At 51.7% G+C, this 13956-nt stretch overlaps 2 protein-coding genes across 2 annotated transcripts in view; one reads left to right on the forward strand and one right to left on the reverse strand.

The window, feature by feature from the left end:
• LOC144248810 (uncharacterized) overlaps window positions 1-13956 on the forward strand; it is a 288957-nt gene that overhangs the window by 118521 nt on the left and 156480 nt on the right. The window lies entirely within an intron of this gene.
• On the reverse strand, window positions 10775-11833 carry LOC146764346 (uncharacterized). Its single transcript, XM_085564974.1, has 2 exons — window positions 11771-11833; window positions 10775-11374 (listed from the first exon to the last, which is right to left on the reverse strand). Exons 1-2 carry the CDS (start codon window positions 11831-11833, stop codon window positions 10775-10777), a joined length of 663 nt encoding a protein of 220 aa, XP_085421100.1.

Raw genomic sequence — 13956 nt, forward strand, 5'->3', positions numbered from 1 at the left:
ATCCAAACTGTAATAGATAGATAATGAGATGATTGGCTCTCGCAATTAAGGGATGAATATTGTGTGTATCTTAAGAGAAGCTTTATTGATGTAGAGTTATGTTATTGTGATTTGTTGTTTAGATGTTCTCTGTTCTCCCCACAGTCCCCTTTCCCCTTTTATAAATGAAAATTAGTCCAGCCAAATTAAAAATGAAATAATATAAAATTTATTTAGGAATGAATTCTCTCTGAGCCAGCCACAAGGAAAAGGACAGCGCTGAGCCCGGGTTTGGCGCTGGGTGCGTGACAGGAAGGAGCCTCTCGGCAGAGGTTCCCCTGGACACACACACCACCCTCCTGGACCCGGCAGTTCTTTATAGGAAATTTTCTGCCCGAGGCCAGGAGTTTAGTCATCTGCCTTTTCTTTCTATTCAGAGTCCCACATATTCATAAAGTTCTTTTCTCTGAGCCAGGGTTGAACAATCCAGGTCCAGGAGTGGACAGTTTTTCCTGATGAGGTTATGGGAACCGTGGCATTCAGATGTATCAGCCCGGAGGACTCCAGCGATCCCAATCTTGGGTCGCTACCAGCATGATCAGCTCCCAGGTGTTCCAGTATCGCCTTTTGGGACAGCCCATCTCCAGACCAGCCACATGTATTGGATTGTAAATGAGGCATTGGCCAAAAAACCCGGCTCTGGTGTAACTGAGTATGTGGAGGGCGGCAGCTCACAGTGCTGGTGTGTGTATTTTGTAATAACTAAATATTTTGTGGAACTGTGGAATTTTTGACATTTTATTGGAATTTTTGGGGGATTTAATGGCATTCTTTGGGGATTTGGTTTTTGGCTTTGTTTGGTTTTTTTGTGGGGGGATTTTGTGGGGTTTTTGGGTGTTGCAAGGATTTCTTTGGGTGTTGGGGGGATTTTCTTGTGGTTTTGGGTACATTTTTGGGGGGGGGGGTTTGTGGGTTTTTTTTGGGATTTTGTGGGCTTTTATTGGAATTTTGGGGTGTTCTAATGAGGTTTTTGTGAGATTTAATTGGGATTTTGTGAGTTTTATTGGGACTTTCAGGGGTTTAAAGGAGATTTTGGTGCCTCTCAGCCCTTCCCCACACCCTGGGACAACTGCAAAGTCCCCCCCAAATTCTTCTTAAACACCCCAAAATCCCAATAAAACTCTTCAAAACCACAAAGAATCCAACAAAATCCCAGTGAAACCCACCACAATTAAAAAAAACTCTCAAAAACTTCAATAAAGCCTCCAAAAAACATCCCCAAATCCCTAAAAAAAATCCCTCAAAATCCAATGTCCCCAAAGCCACAAAACCCTGAAAAATCCTGTAACTGCCACAAAACCCAGTAATTCTCTCCAAAAACCCAATAATTCTCCCTAAACTCCCAACAAAATCCTCCAAAGCCCAATAACCCCATCAAAATCCCCCCAAACCCCCCAGAGCCCGCCAGATTCACTGGGGGCTGTCCTGGGTCAGAGGCACCGCCCGGTGGAACAGGAGCCACTTCAGGGGCCCTCGGAGCTTTTTGGGGAGGGGGCACCATGGGAGACCCCCAAAATCGGGGCAGTGGGAACCCCTGTTGTGCTCCTCCCCCAAACCCCCAGACCCCGGCTCAGGGTGGGCCTGGGACCCCCCGGGACCCCCAAATCTCCCCAGGACCCCCTCCAGGAACTCAAACCCCCCAGAGACCCCCAAGGTTGGCCCAGGACCCCCTGAGAGCCCCCAGACCCCAATCGAGCCCAGCCCAGGATGTCCCCTGAGACCCCCCCAGACCCTTCCCAAGACCCCACCCAGGACCCCCCCCAGACCCCTCCCAAAACCTCTGAGGACCCACCCCAGACCTCATAAGACCGCCCCCCAAGACCCCTCCCCCAGGACCCCCAAGACCCCTCCCAAAACCCCTCCAGGACCCCCCAGACCCCTCCCGAAACTCCCCCCGGATCCCTCCCCAAAGGCCCCGATCCCCCCAGCCCCTCCCCAGCCCCCAGCCCCAGCCCCTGTGCGGAGCCCCCTCCCCAGCGGCGCCGCCCCAGCCGCTCCCGCAGCTCCGGCCTCTCCCAGCGCCTCCCCCGCTCTGGCAGCGCCGCCGCAGGGCCCGCCCGAGCCCGCTCCCGGCTCCCTCTGATTGGCTGCCGCGGCGCGGGGAGGCGGGCGCTGCTGAGGGAGCCGCGCGCTGATTGGTCGGTTCGGCACGGGACGCGCCGCTATTGGCTGGGGAGCCCGCGCGCGTGGCGGAGGCGGGAAACTGTGAGGAGAGCGCGGCTGAGGAGGAGCTGAGGGGGGGCCGGGGGGAGCTGGGGGGGTTTGGGGCGGGTCTGGGGAGAAATTGGGGATTTTGGGGGGGATTGACGGGAAATAGGGGGTGTGCGGTGGGTTTGGGGGCAATGCGGGGGTCTGAGGGGGCTTTGGTGGGTCTGAGGGGGTTTAGGGAGCTTAGGGGGGAGCTTGAGAGGGTCTGGAGCGTTCTCAGGTGGGTTTAGGAAGATCTGAGGGGCATTGGAGGGTCTGAGGGGATTTTGGGGGGGTTGTAAGAGGAATTGGGGGGTTCTGAGGGGATCTGAGGGAATTTGGGGGGGTCTGAGGGGATTTCATAGGGTTTAGGTAGGATTCAGGTGTGTAAGGGGGATTTGGGGGGGTCCAATAGGATTTGGGCGGTCTTAGGTGGTTCTGGGGTCAATTTTGGGGTAAGGTGGGGGATCTGAGGGTACCTGGGGGGTTTAGGTGGGTCTGGGTGGATTTGGGGCTCTGGGGACACCTAAAGGGGTGCCAGGGGGTGAAGGGGTCGCAGCCCCAGACGCCCCCTGAAGCCCCCCTGTCCCCACAGAGGGGTCCCGGCCCTGGCGGTGCAGGACCCCCGGCCCCAGCCCAGCATCTCCATCAACCACCTGAACCGGGACACCAAGGAGGACGGGGATGGCTGGGGGGTCCTGGGGGCTCTGAGAGTGTCCGTGCCTGTCCCCAGGGGCTCAGGCTGTCCCCTGGGTGTCCCCGAGCTGGAGAAGTCCCTCTGCGCCGTTTCCTCGCCGTTTGGGCAGATTTTGGACATTTTGGTGCGGCGCAGTCTCGGCCTGCGGGGCCAGGCCTTCCTCACCTTCAGGGAGATGAGCAGCGCCACCAACGCCCTGCGCTCCCTGCAGGGCTTCCCCTCCTGCGGCCAACCCGTGGGGAGACAGCGACTGGGGGAGTTCTGGCACTGGGGAAAGAACTGGAATGCTGGGGAAAAACCGCCAAACTCTGGCCTCAGATATCCCCAAAATCCAGCTTGGAATCCCTCCAAATGCACCCTGGGCAGCCCAGAGCTTCCCCTTCTATGACAAACCTGTGGTGAGACAGAAATGCTGGGGGAAAATCCTGGAATTCTCAGGGAAAAAACCCGAAATCCTGAGGGAAAAAAACCAAACCCAACCAGGATTCCCCCCAAAATCCCATCAAGAATCCCTGAAATCGAATTGGGAACACCCCCTAAATCCAACCAGGAACCTCTTAAAGCTTCCCCTTCTATGACAAGTCCATGGTGAGATCCAAATCCTTGGGAAAATCCTGACATTTTGGGAAAAAATCCTGAAATTCTGGGATAAATCCTTAATTCCTGAGGGAAAAACTGAAAATGCAGCCTCAAATATCCCCATAGTCCAACCAGGAGCCCCCCAAAGCTTCCCCTTCTACCACAAGCCCATGGTGAGAGAGAAATCAGAGTAGAAGTCCTGCGATTTTGGGAACAATCCTGAAATCCTGGGGAAAACTCCAAAATCCTTGGGAAAAAACCCAAATCCAGCCTCAATTATCCCTAAAATCCACCCTAAAACTCCCCAGAGCTTCCCCTTCTGGGACAAACCCGTGGTAACAGCAGAATCTTCAGAAAAATACCCCAATTTTGGGAACAATCCTGAAATTCTGGGAAAAAAAGCACAAAATTCAATTGGGAACCCACCCAAAATCCTGTGGGAAACACCGAAATTCAGCCAGGAACCCCCCAGAATTCACCCTGAATCTCCCAAACCTTCCCCTTCTACCCCACAGTGAGATCCAAATCCAGGGGAAAATCCACAGATCCTTGGGAAAACAGGAAATGTTGGGAAAAAGCCTGAAATCCAGGGAAGAAACAGAAATCCACCCCCAATCCCCTGGGAAGGACCCCAGACCCCTGTTGGAACCTCCTAAATTCCTCTGAATTCCCCCAAAATCCTGCTGGAATTTACCAAATTCCTTCTAGGACTTGCCAATATCCCTCAAAAACGTCCCTGATTGCTCTTGGAACTGCCCCAGATCCCTTCTGGAGCCTCCCCAAATCCCTCAGAACTCTTGAAAATCGCTTGGAAAACCCCAAAATCCTTCTTGGAACTGCCCCAGATCCCTGAGAATTCCACCAGATCCCTCAGAAAGCCCCAAATCCTCCCCAGATCCCCTCTGAATTCCCCCAGACCCCTCAGAAAACCCCAGGTCCCCTCTGGAACCTCTCTCAGATGCCCCCAAAATCCTCGGGAACAACCCCAAACCCCCCGAGCCGTCCCCAGCTCCCCCCGGAGTGATCCCAAATCCCCCCGGAGCCAGCCCAGGTCCCCTCTGGAAGCTCCCCGAGTCCCTCGGGAAGCCGCAGATCCCCGGGAGCCGCCGGGCAGCGCCGGGAAAGCCCAAAGCCCCGCGGCAGTGCCGCATCCCGGCCGGAGCTGCCCCGGGAGCCCCGCGGGGCCGGGGCCGGGGCCGGGATGCGCCGTCCCAGCGGATCCAGCGCGCCCGGCCGGGCTCGGCCAGCGCGGCCCAGGGCAGGGAGCGCTGGTGGGGCGGGAGCGGGAGCGGAGCGCGAACGGGACCAGCGCAGAGCCAAGGGGGGAGAGGCCCCGGCCCCACAGAGAGCGGGGCCGGAGCGCGGGGCCGGGCGGGGATGGCTCGGGGATTGTCCCGGGCGATTCGGGCGCTCGCAGCGATCTCTGCGGGATTCTTGGGCTGCTTCTGGGAGGTTTGGCCGGGATTTTGAGGGAAGTTTTCGTGGGGATTTTTTGGGTGGATTTCCTCGCACTTCGGGTGGGATGTGATAGGACTTGGGGGCATTTTGGGGGAATTTGAGAGGGGCTTGGTGGGATTTTGGTGCGAATTTTTTGAGTGGATTTGGTGTGGATTTTGGGGGGGGTTTGGGGAAATTTTGGTGGGATATTTTGGGTGATTTGGTGGGATTTTTTTGTGTGGATTTTGTGTGATTGGGGAACTTTTGGGGGCATTTTTGTACAGTTTTTTTCTGTGTGGATTCTGTGGGATTTTCATGGGAATTTAGTGGGACTTTTTGAGGGATTTTTCTGTGGGATTTTTGGGGATTTTGAGGGCAATTTTTTATGGGGATTTTGAGGGATTTCTATGAGCCTTGGGGTGATTTTTGTGAGGAGTTTTGGGGTGAGTTTTGTGGGCTTTTGGGTGGAATTTTTGTGGAGATTTTCCTGGTATTTTGTGTGGATTTTCTGGCATTTTCGAGGATTCTATGGTGGAATTTTTATGTGATTTTAATGGTATTTTTGGTGGGATTTTTTGTGAGGATTTTGAGTGATTTTTATTGGATTTTGGTGGGGTTTTGGGAGTATTTTTTGGGAGATTTTTGCTGGATTTTGGGTAGTTTTTTTGGGGATTTTATGGGATTTTGGTGATATTTTTGTGGGGGATTTTGGGGAGATTTTTGTGAGTTTTTTTTAATTATTAATATTTCGGTGGGGTATTTTTTTGTGTTTTTTTTTCAGGATTTTGTTGGGATTTTGGTGTTTTCTCTTGGGATTTTGGGCAGATTTTGTGTTGCGTATCCAGAGTGACTTTGGGCAGCTCTGGGGCAGCTTTTGGGGTTTGTCTCCCGGTTCCCCCAGCTGTGGCAAAGCCCCGAAGCACATCCTGTTCCTGCCCAGCTCCCTGAGCAGCCCCAGGAGCTGATGCTCCCCCTGCTCCTCAGCCAGGGAGATCTGGGCCAATCCCGGCATTCCGGCATTCCGGCCGGGCTTTGGGGCACTGCGGGATTTTGGGGCTTGGGGGGTGAGAGGCTGAGGGGCTTGGGGCTGGATTTTTTTTTGGACAATATTGGAATTTTGGGGGGGAATGTCTGGATTTTTAGGAGGAAATTTCTGAGTTTTTTGAGGAAAATAACAAATTTGAGTGGAAGGAAATTCTGGACTTCTTAGGGAGGAAATGTTTGGAGTTTTGGTGGGAAATTTCTGGATTTTTGGGGATGAATTTCTGGATTTTTTAGGGGGGAATTTCTGAATTTTTTTGGTGGGGGAGTTTCTGGTTTTTTGGGGAGGGATTTTTGGATTTTTTTGAGGGGGAATTTCTGGATTTTTTGGGAATGTTTCTGTATTGTTTGGAAATTATTCCGGATGGGGAACAGGGTTGGGTTTGGATTTGGGGATAAATGTTTCTGGATTTTCTGGGTAAATTTCTTAGTTTTTTGAGAATATTTCAGGAGTTTTTTGAGGAACATTTCTGGATTTCTTTGGGGAACATTTCTGAATTTCTGGGGGAAATGTTTAGGATTTTTTTTTTTTTTTTGAGCATTTCTTGATTTTGGGGGATATTCCCGGGTGTCTGGGGAACATTCCTGGGTGTCTGGGGAACATTCCCGGGGTGTATGGGGAAGGTTCCCGGGGTGTCTGGGGGAGGTTCCCAGGTGTCTGGGGAAGGTTCCCGGGTGTCTGGGGAACATTCCTGGGTGTCTGAGGAACATTCCCGGGTGTCTGGGGAAGGTTCCCGGGTGTCTGGGGAAGGCTCCCGGGTGTTCCGGGCTCTCCTGGCCCCGTTCCCATCCCAGGTTCCCGGGGTTCCAGGAGCTGCGCTGGTGCCCGGGCGCCGCGACATCGCCTCGCTGCAGTTGGACACCGAGGTGCAGGCGGGCGCCGCCCGCGAGGCCCTGCAGGGCTCCAGCATCACCCAGAGCCACCCATGGAGATCTCCTTCGCCAAAAAGTGACCCAGAACACCCCAAACCCCACCAAAATAACCCCAAACACCCAAAAAATGGGCCTGAAATACCCCTCAAAAACTGCCTCAAACCCACCACTAAATAACCAAAATCTGCCCCCAAACACCCCAAATCCCTCCAAACCACCCTGTAATCTCAGAGGAATGCCTTGAAATCCCTCCAAACCACCCCGAAATTCTTCAAAGCTGCAGCTGAATGCCATAAATCTGCCCCAAAACACCTCAAATGCCTTCAAGCTGCCCCAAAATCCCATGGAAACACCCTGCAGTCCCTCCAGACCACCTAAAAATCCCATAGAAATACCCTGAAATCCCTCAAAGCACCCAAAAATCCCATGGAAACCCCTGAAATCCCATAAAAGTGCTCCCAAATCCCATAGAAACACCCAAAAATCCCTCAAAACCACCCCTAAACACCCTAAATCCCATAAAATTGCACCCAAATCTCACAGACCTGCCACCAAATCCCAAGAAAATACTCCAAAATCTCAGAAAACTGCCCCAAAAATGGTCCTGACCCTGCCCCAAACACCCTGCATGCCCCTACTCTCCCAGGTAAACTCAGCTCAACTCAGCCCAAATCCTCATTTTTTATCCCAAATCCTCCTTTTTTTAACTCCAAAATCACTTTTAATCCCTAATGTTTTTTTGACCCCAAATCCTTCTTTTCCCAACCTAAATCCTCCTTTTCCCATGACAAATTCTCCTTTTTTTTCTCCCCACATCCTTTGTCTGTCCTCAAATTCCTTTTCCAATACCAAAATCTCCCTTTTCCACCCCAATTCCCCACCTCATTCCCCTTTCCCCATCCCAAATCCCCCTTTCCCAACCCAAATCCTTCCCTGTCCACCCTAGATCCCCTTTTCCCACCCAGGATCTTTCCCCATCCTGAATCCCCCAATTCCCACCCATTCCCCTTTCTTTCCCAGTGTTGTACCCAGGGTTTTTCTGCAGACATTGCACCTGGAGCTGCCCCAAATAACCCCAAACAAACCCCAAATAACCCCAAACAAACCCCAAATAACCCCAAACAAACCCCACTGTGTCCCCCAGGGCTGGAGTGGATTTGGGGGGGGTCATGACCCCAAACTTTGGGGACTGGGAGGATTGATCCTAAAATTTGGGGTTTAGGGGGGTTTGACACCTCGGGCTTTGGGAGTTTTTGACCCCAAACTTTGGGAACTGGGGGAGTTTGACACCCCAGGGTTTGGGATTTTGGTTTTTTTCCCCAAGATTTGGGGATCAGGGGGTTTCACTCCCAAACGTTGGGATCGGGGTGGTTGGACAACCCAGGTGTTTCAACCTCCAGGATTTGGGGTTTGGGGGGTTAGACCCAAAAATTTGGAAACTGGGGGGATTGACCAACTGATTTGGGGGGATTTAACCCCAAAGTGGGGGAGATCAGGGGCATGTGACACCCCAGGGTTTGGGATTGGGGGGGGGTTGACCCCAAAGTTTGGGAATTGAGGGGTTTGACCCCAAACTTTGGAGAGGAGGAGGGTTGGACAACCCAGGTATTTCAAACCCCAGGAGTCGGGGATTGGGGGTTTTAACCCCAAACTTTGGGGGCTGGGGGTGTTTGACACATCAGGATTTGGGCTTTGGAGGTATTTGACCCCAGACTTTGGGAATTGGGGGTGTTGGACACCCCAAATGTTTTGAACCCCAGGATTTCAGGTCAGGAGGGTTTAATGCCAACGTTTGGGAATTGGGGAGGGTTTGACACCCCAGGATCTGGGATTTGGGGGGTTTGATCCTAAAATTTGGGGTTTGGGGCAGGGGGGAGGTTGACATCCCAGAGTTTGGGTTTGGGGCTGTTTGACCTCCCCCCTCCCAGTGTTAGGATTCGGGGTGTTTGACCCCAGTGTTTGACCCCCCGGGTTTGGGGTCGGGGTTGGGATAGGAGCCATTCCCTGGAAACAGCGGTGGGATCGGGATCGAGAACAGGAACGGGAATGGGATCGGGATCGGGAATGGGAGTGTAATGGGGTTGGGAATGAGATCGGGAACTGGCCCGGGAACGGGAACAGAAATGGGAATGGGATTGGGATCGGGAACAGGATCAGGGAACGGGATTGGGATCGGGAAGGGGAGAGACCCTGACTCAATAATGGAGCCCACCCCCAGGGAGCGATCCTGCCCCAGTCCCGGAATGGACCCATCCCCTCAATCCCGGAGCCCTCCCCAATCCCAGCCCCTCCGCAGCCGCTGACCGGACCCTCCCTCAATCCCAGCCCGCCCCAATCCGGATCGGAGCCATTCCCGGACCGGACCCTTCAATCCCTTCTTGGGGCGGCTCCTGCCGCTTCCATCCCATTTTTGGGGCTTCCAAGCGGCTCCGGGGACCCTCCCCATTTTGGGGTGTTGGGGTGGCCCCAAGGCCGCCCCGGGGGCCGAGGGGGGATGGAAACCCCCAAACCCGGGGGGCTCCTGGGGGTCCCCAGTTCCTCCCGGCCCCGCCCCGAAGCAGATCCTGGCCAATCAGAGCGCGCGGCGTTGATGACGATTCAGTTCCCGGGCAGAAACTCGGCGCTGGTCCCGCCTGGCGATTTTCAGCCAATCAGCGCCCGGGACGGCTCTGACTCATCAGTTGCCAGGCAGAGCCCAGCGCCTCTCGCAGCACCGGCCAATCTAAACATACACTTGAACACACCTGAGTAAAACAATTCATACTACAAATATACTAAACACAAACCAAACACCACTATAATGTCTCATACAATTTAACCAAACAATTAAAATTTAATAACACCCTTAAGTACTCTAAAAAATTAAAATTATTTATAAAAATATAATCGCAGATGGGTGGTTTTATATGGATATTGGTTTTTGGATTGTTTGGGTTAGACGATTTTTAAAAAAGGATTTTTATAAGAATTTAAACAGCTGAGAAGGAGCCACTCTGGAAATAGAACTGACTGAAAATGAATGGGAAAAACATCATTAACTCTGAAAGTTTTATTTGCTATCAGATACATCCCAGCCACCCAGCCCCACACAATCCCCATCCCACCACTCCAAACTGGAATCCCACTTCTTTCAATCTCCTCCCAACCCCATCTCACCCTGGCAGCTTTGGAATCGAGTGAGCTTTGTGTGGGATTGAGGTTTTTTTGAGGGGGAAAAAGCAATTTGAGGTGGGATTGTGCCTTTATAGTTTAAAATCCAGTTATTTTCAGTGGGATTGAGTGGTTTTGTGGTGACAAATTCATCCCTCTTGGCTTTTGAAATGCAAAGAGATGGAGAACACTGCCCAAAATCACCCCAGAACCCACAAATCCTCCAGAAGTTGAGTTCATGGTGTCCAGGGTGAGTGCAGCTGCCGGCGGCAGGAACAAATGAGATGTATCTTGGTTTCACAAAACTCCAAAATCCATTTCTTATCACCGAAAGACAGGGCAAAGGCAGAGCCCTGGGGTTTGTATAGGGTATCCCAGGGGTGGAGTTTGGGTTTGGGTCAAGGGAGGAATTATTGGCAACACAAGAAGGGTGAGATCAAACTCCTGCCTCTCAGCAACAGGGGCACTCCACACAGAATGCGTCCCTAAATCCTAAATTCCCCCTCAAACTCCTGTGAAATGGTGACACTTCAGATATTTTTGATCAGTTTCTTTAATTTAACCCTGTTTTGGCTGTGTTTGAAGAATAAAGATGAATCAGAGGAAAATTAGGGCCAAACCAAAAGGAAAACCAGTCAGGTGTGTTCCCAACATTGATCACAGGGAATGTGGGTCACCAGACCTGTGCCCAATGTGGGTCCTGCAGTGGGGGATGGAGCTGGAGCAGAGCACGAAGCTCTTCCTGCAGGCGGGACACTCTTGGGGCTTCCGTTACTGGTGCCTCTGTTGGTGTTTGGTCAAGTGAGAGCTCTGGGTGAAGCTCTTCCCACACTGGGGACACCCGTAGGGCCTCTCCCCAGTGTGGATGCGCCGGTGCCTGACAAGGTGAGAGTTGTGCTTGAATCCCTTCCCACAGTCAGGGCAGCGGAAGGGCCTCTCATCTGTATGAGCTCGATAGTGCAAGAGGAGATAGGAGTAAGTCTGAAACCCCTTCCCACACTTGGAACACTCGTAGGGTCGCTCCCCAGTGTGGATCTTCTGGTGGACAATCAGGGCACCACACTGCCCGAAGCTCTTCCCACACTCCCTACACTCATAGGGCCTTTCCCCTGTGTGGATCCTCTTGTGGCTGCTCAGGTGGGAGATCCGCCTGAAGCTCTTCCCACATTCCCCACACTCGTAGGGCCTCTCCCCAGTGTGAATCCTCTTGTGCTGGATCATGTTGGAATTTGACCTAAAGCTCTTCCCACATTCCTCACACTCATAGGGCTTCTCCCCAGTGTGGATCCTCTGGTGCTGGATCAGGTTGGAGTTTGACCTGAAGCTCTTCCCACACTCTGAGCACTTATGGGGCTTCTCCTCATCATGAAGCTGCTAAGGGACCACCAGCCCTGAGCTCTGGCTGAAGCTCTGTCCACCTTCCTGGCCCAGAGTGCATCTTTCCTCCTCAGATCCCCTCGATCTGCGTTTGCAGCCCCTCCTCGTGCAGCTCCCATTGGGTTCCTGCACCATGGAGCCACTCAAAACAGCGTCTTCCACAAGGCTCTGCCATGGGGATTTGTCCTCTCTGCTCTCCACCCTTAGCACCTCATCTGTGGGAGGAAGGACAAGTAGAGGATGGGATTTGCCTCTGTGCCAGAGGGAAGGGCAAGGAGATCCCCCCAGTGTGTCCCCGGCAGGAGGGCACAGGCAGCGGGGCTGTCCAGCAGCCGGGGGCCAGGCTGGGCTGGGAGATGGAGCAGGAGAGAGGGGGAAAGGGGCACTGACTTCCTCCTCACCCGCCTCGGTGTCCCAGGTCTCCTTCCTCTTCCTCGCAGCCTCCTTCTCCATTTCGTGAAGGTTTTGGGATGGGAAATCCTGTTTTGGGAGGAAAACAAGGGATGAGCACAGTGAGTTTTGTACTGTTTCAAAGCAAAACAGGGAGAGAGTCTAAGCCAGAAGGACAATTTAATAAGAAAATTAAGATCAAAGCTATGATACAGAAAGACAGGTTTAAACTCACAGAGTCAGGATATAATCTGACACCCTGATAATCAGGGTGGTGGTAGCAGGCTGATGAAATGGTGGCTGCAGTCCGGCTGGAGTGATGAACGTGATTCTGTCAAAGCAGTGATCCTGTAGAAGGGTCTCATCTTCTTCTGAAGGTCCAGTGGTGCTTATGGAGCTCTTGTCCTCTGGGAATGCAGCAGGCAAGGTGATCGTGGTGTTGCAGAGATGAGATTATATCCAGGTAGGAATGCTTGGTTCCTCCCCCTGGGCGGAGCATCCCACAATGGGATGATGTAATTTTATCAGTGCTGCAGTGACACTCAATGGCCCATTAACAGAAGATGGCACCTGGAGGGCGTTATCAGGGCTGAGCCATGGAAGAGATAAAGAACACTGCCCCACCTGTTGATAACAGTTTTTGGAGATGGGGACTGAAAACACTTTTGGTTACATCTGACACTGTAACCTGAAACAGTGAGGCAATCCCTGCTCGAGGTGGGGGTGAACACCACCCCCCTTACCCAAACTGGCTCAGGTGTAAAACCCTCACCCTGGGAAGGCCACGCACACAGGGGACAATGTCACACTTGCCCTGTCCCAGGGGAGACCTCTGTCCCTGTCACTCCCTTGCTCTCTTCTCTTTTTCTTTCCATCTCTCTCTACCTCACATTTACTGTTCAATAAAATCCACTTTGGATTTGATCTTGTTAGCACCTTAATTGGAACAGAGGCATCTCTCTAACAATTTTATTATCCAGATTGCAACATTATTTTGCACAGTGAGTTCAGGGCACTGTTGTCTGACCCCAAGTACTTTTGACAACATCCTGGTTCTATCCTCTGAGGAGTTTGTGGCTCTTTCTGGAGGAACTCTTGGAAACTTGTATGCAGTTTCCTCTGAGTGACTTTTGGGAGAACTTATGTGGAAAATGGCTCTTGTGGGTGGCCAGTGTAAAGAAAAATATTTTGTTTTCCTTCTTTGAAAAGTCTGTTAAAATCACTGGAGGAAAGGGACCAAATGATACCAGCAAGACTGACAAGGATCATTCACCTCAAAGTGAGGAACACAAGGCTACTTAAATCCTACAGGAAGCCCAGCTCAAGTAGCTAAATTCCCAAATAACTCCTGAATTCATGGGCTTTGGGGGGAGAAGCATTATTTTCTTGGTCCCTGTCACCTTTGTGATAGCTACACAGACCTCTCCCTTCCTTTAATAATCTGTATTGGGGCAAATTTCCATATTTCCATGGGTTTTTTTTTTGTTTTGTTTTTTTTTTTTTTTTTTTTTTTTTTTTTGGGACCTGCCAGCATCTGAGCTGGAGCTGTGTTGGAACTGATGAAATTTGGAATTGCCAGAGAATTGCTTCTGTTGTTGGTTTATTAATGTTTGGGATTTGTTTGTGTTTCCATCAGAAATGACTTGTGGGAAGAGCAAATCTTCCTCAAGGCATTTTATGGAGGGTTAAATTTGATTTCTGCCGAGTTTGTTTTGTCCAGTGTCCAGGGGATGCTCAAGGGGTCTCTGGTTTTGGTTTGGCCCTAATTTACTTCTGATTTGTCTTTATCAATTAAAAACACCTGAAAGATGACTAAAAAGAGTATTGACCAGAGATGTCAGAAGTCCCACCATTTAAGAGGTATTTGAGGTGGACTTTACTGTTTGGGAACATATTCTGGAGGATTTGTGGGTTCTTGGGGGATATCTGGTAGTATTCTCCATATCTTTCCACTCCAAAACCCAATGTGGATTTGTCTGTCACCTCAAAGTGACTCAATCCTACCTCAAAATGGCTGGTTCTCACCTCAGTCCCATGCTAAAATTGCTCAATTCCTCAGCCTCCAGGATGAGATGGGGTTGGAAGGAGATCGGGAGAAGTGAGATCCAAATTTGAGGTTGTGGGATCAGGATTGTGTGGGGCTGGGTGGGTGTGATTTATTTTGATAATAAGTAAAAGTATCAGAA

This window comes from Lonchura striata, chromosome 35 (genome assembly GCF_050655825.1).
Source record: "Lonchura striata isolate lonStrDom1 chromosome 35, ASM5065582v1, whole genome shotgun sequence".
Lineage (NCBI taxonomy): Eukaryota > Metazoa > Chordata > Aves > Passeriformes > Estrildidae > Lonchura > Lonchura striata.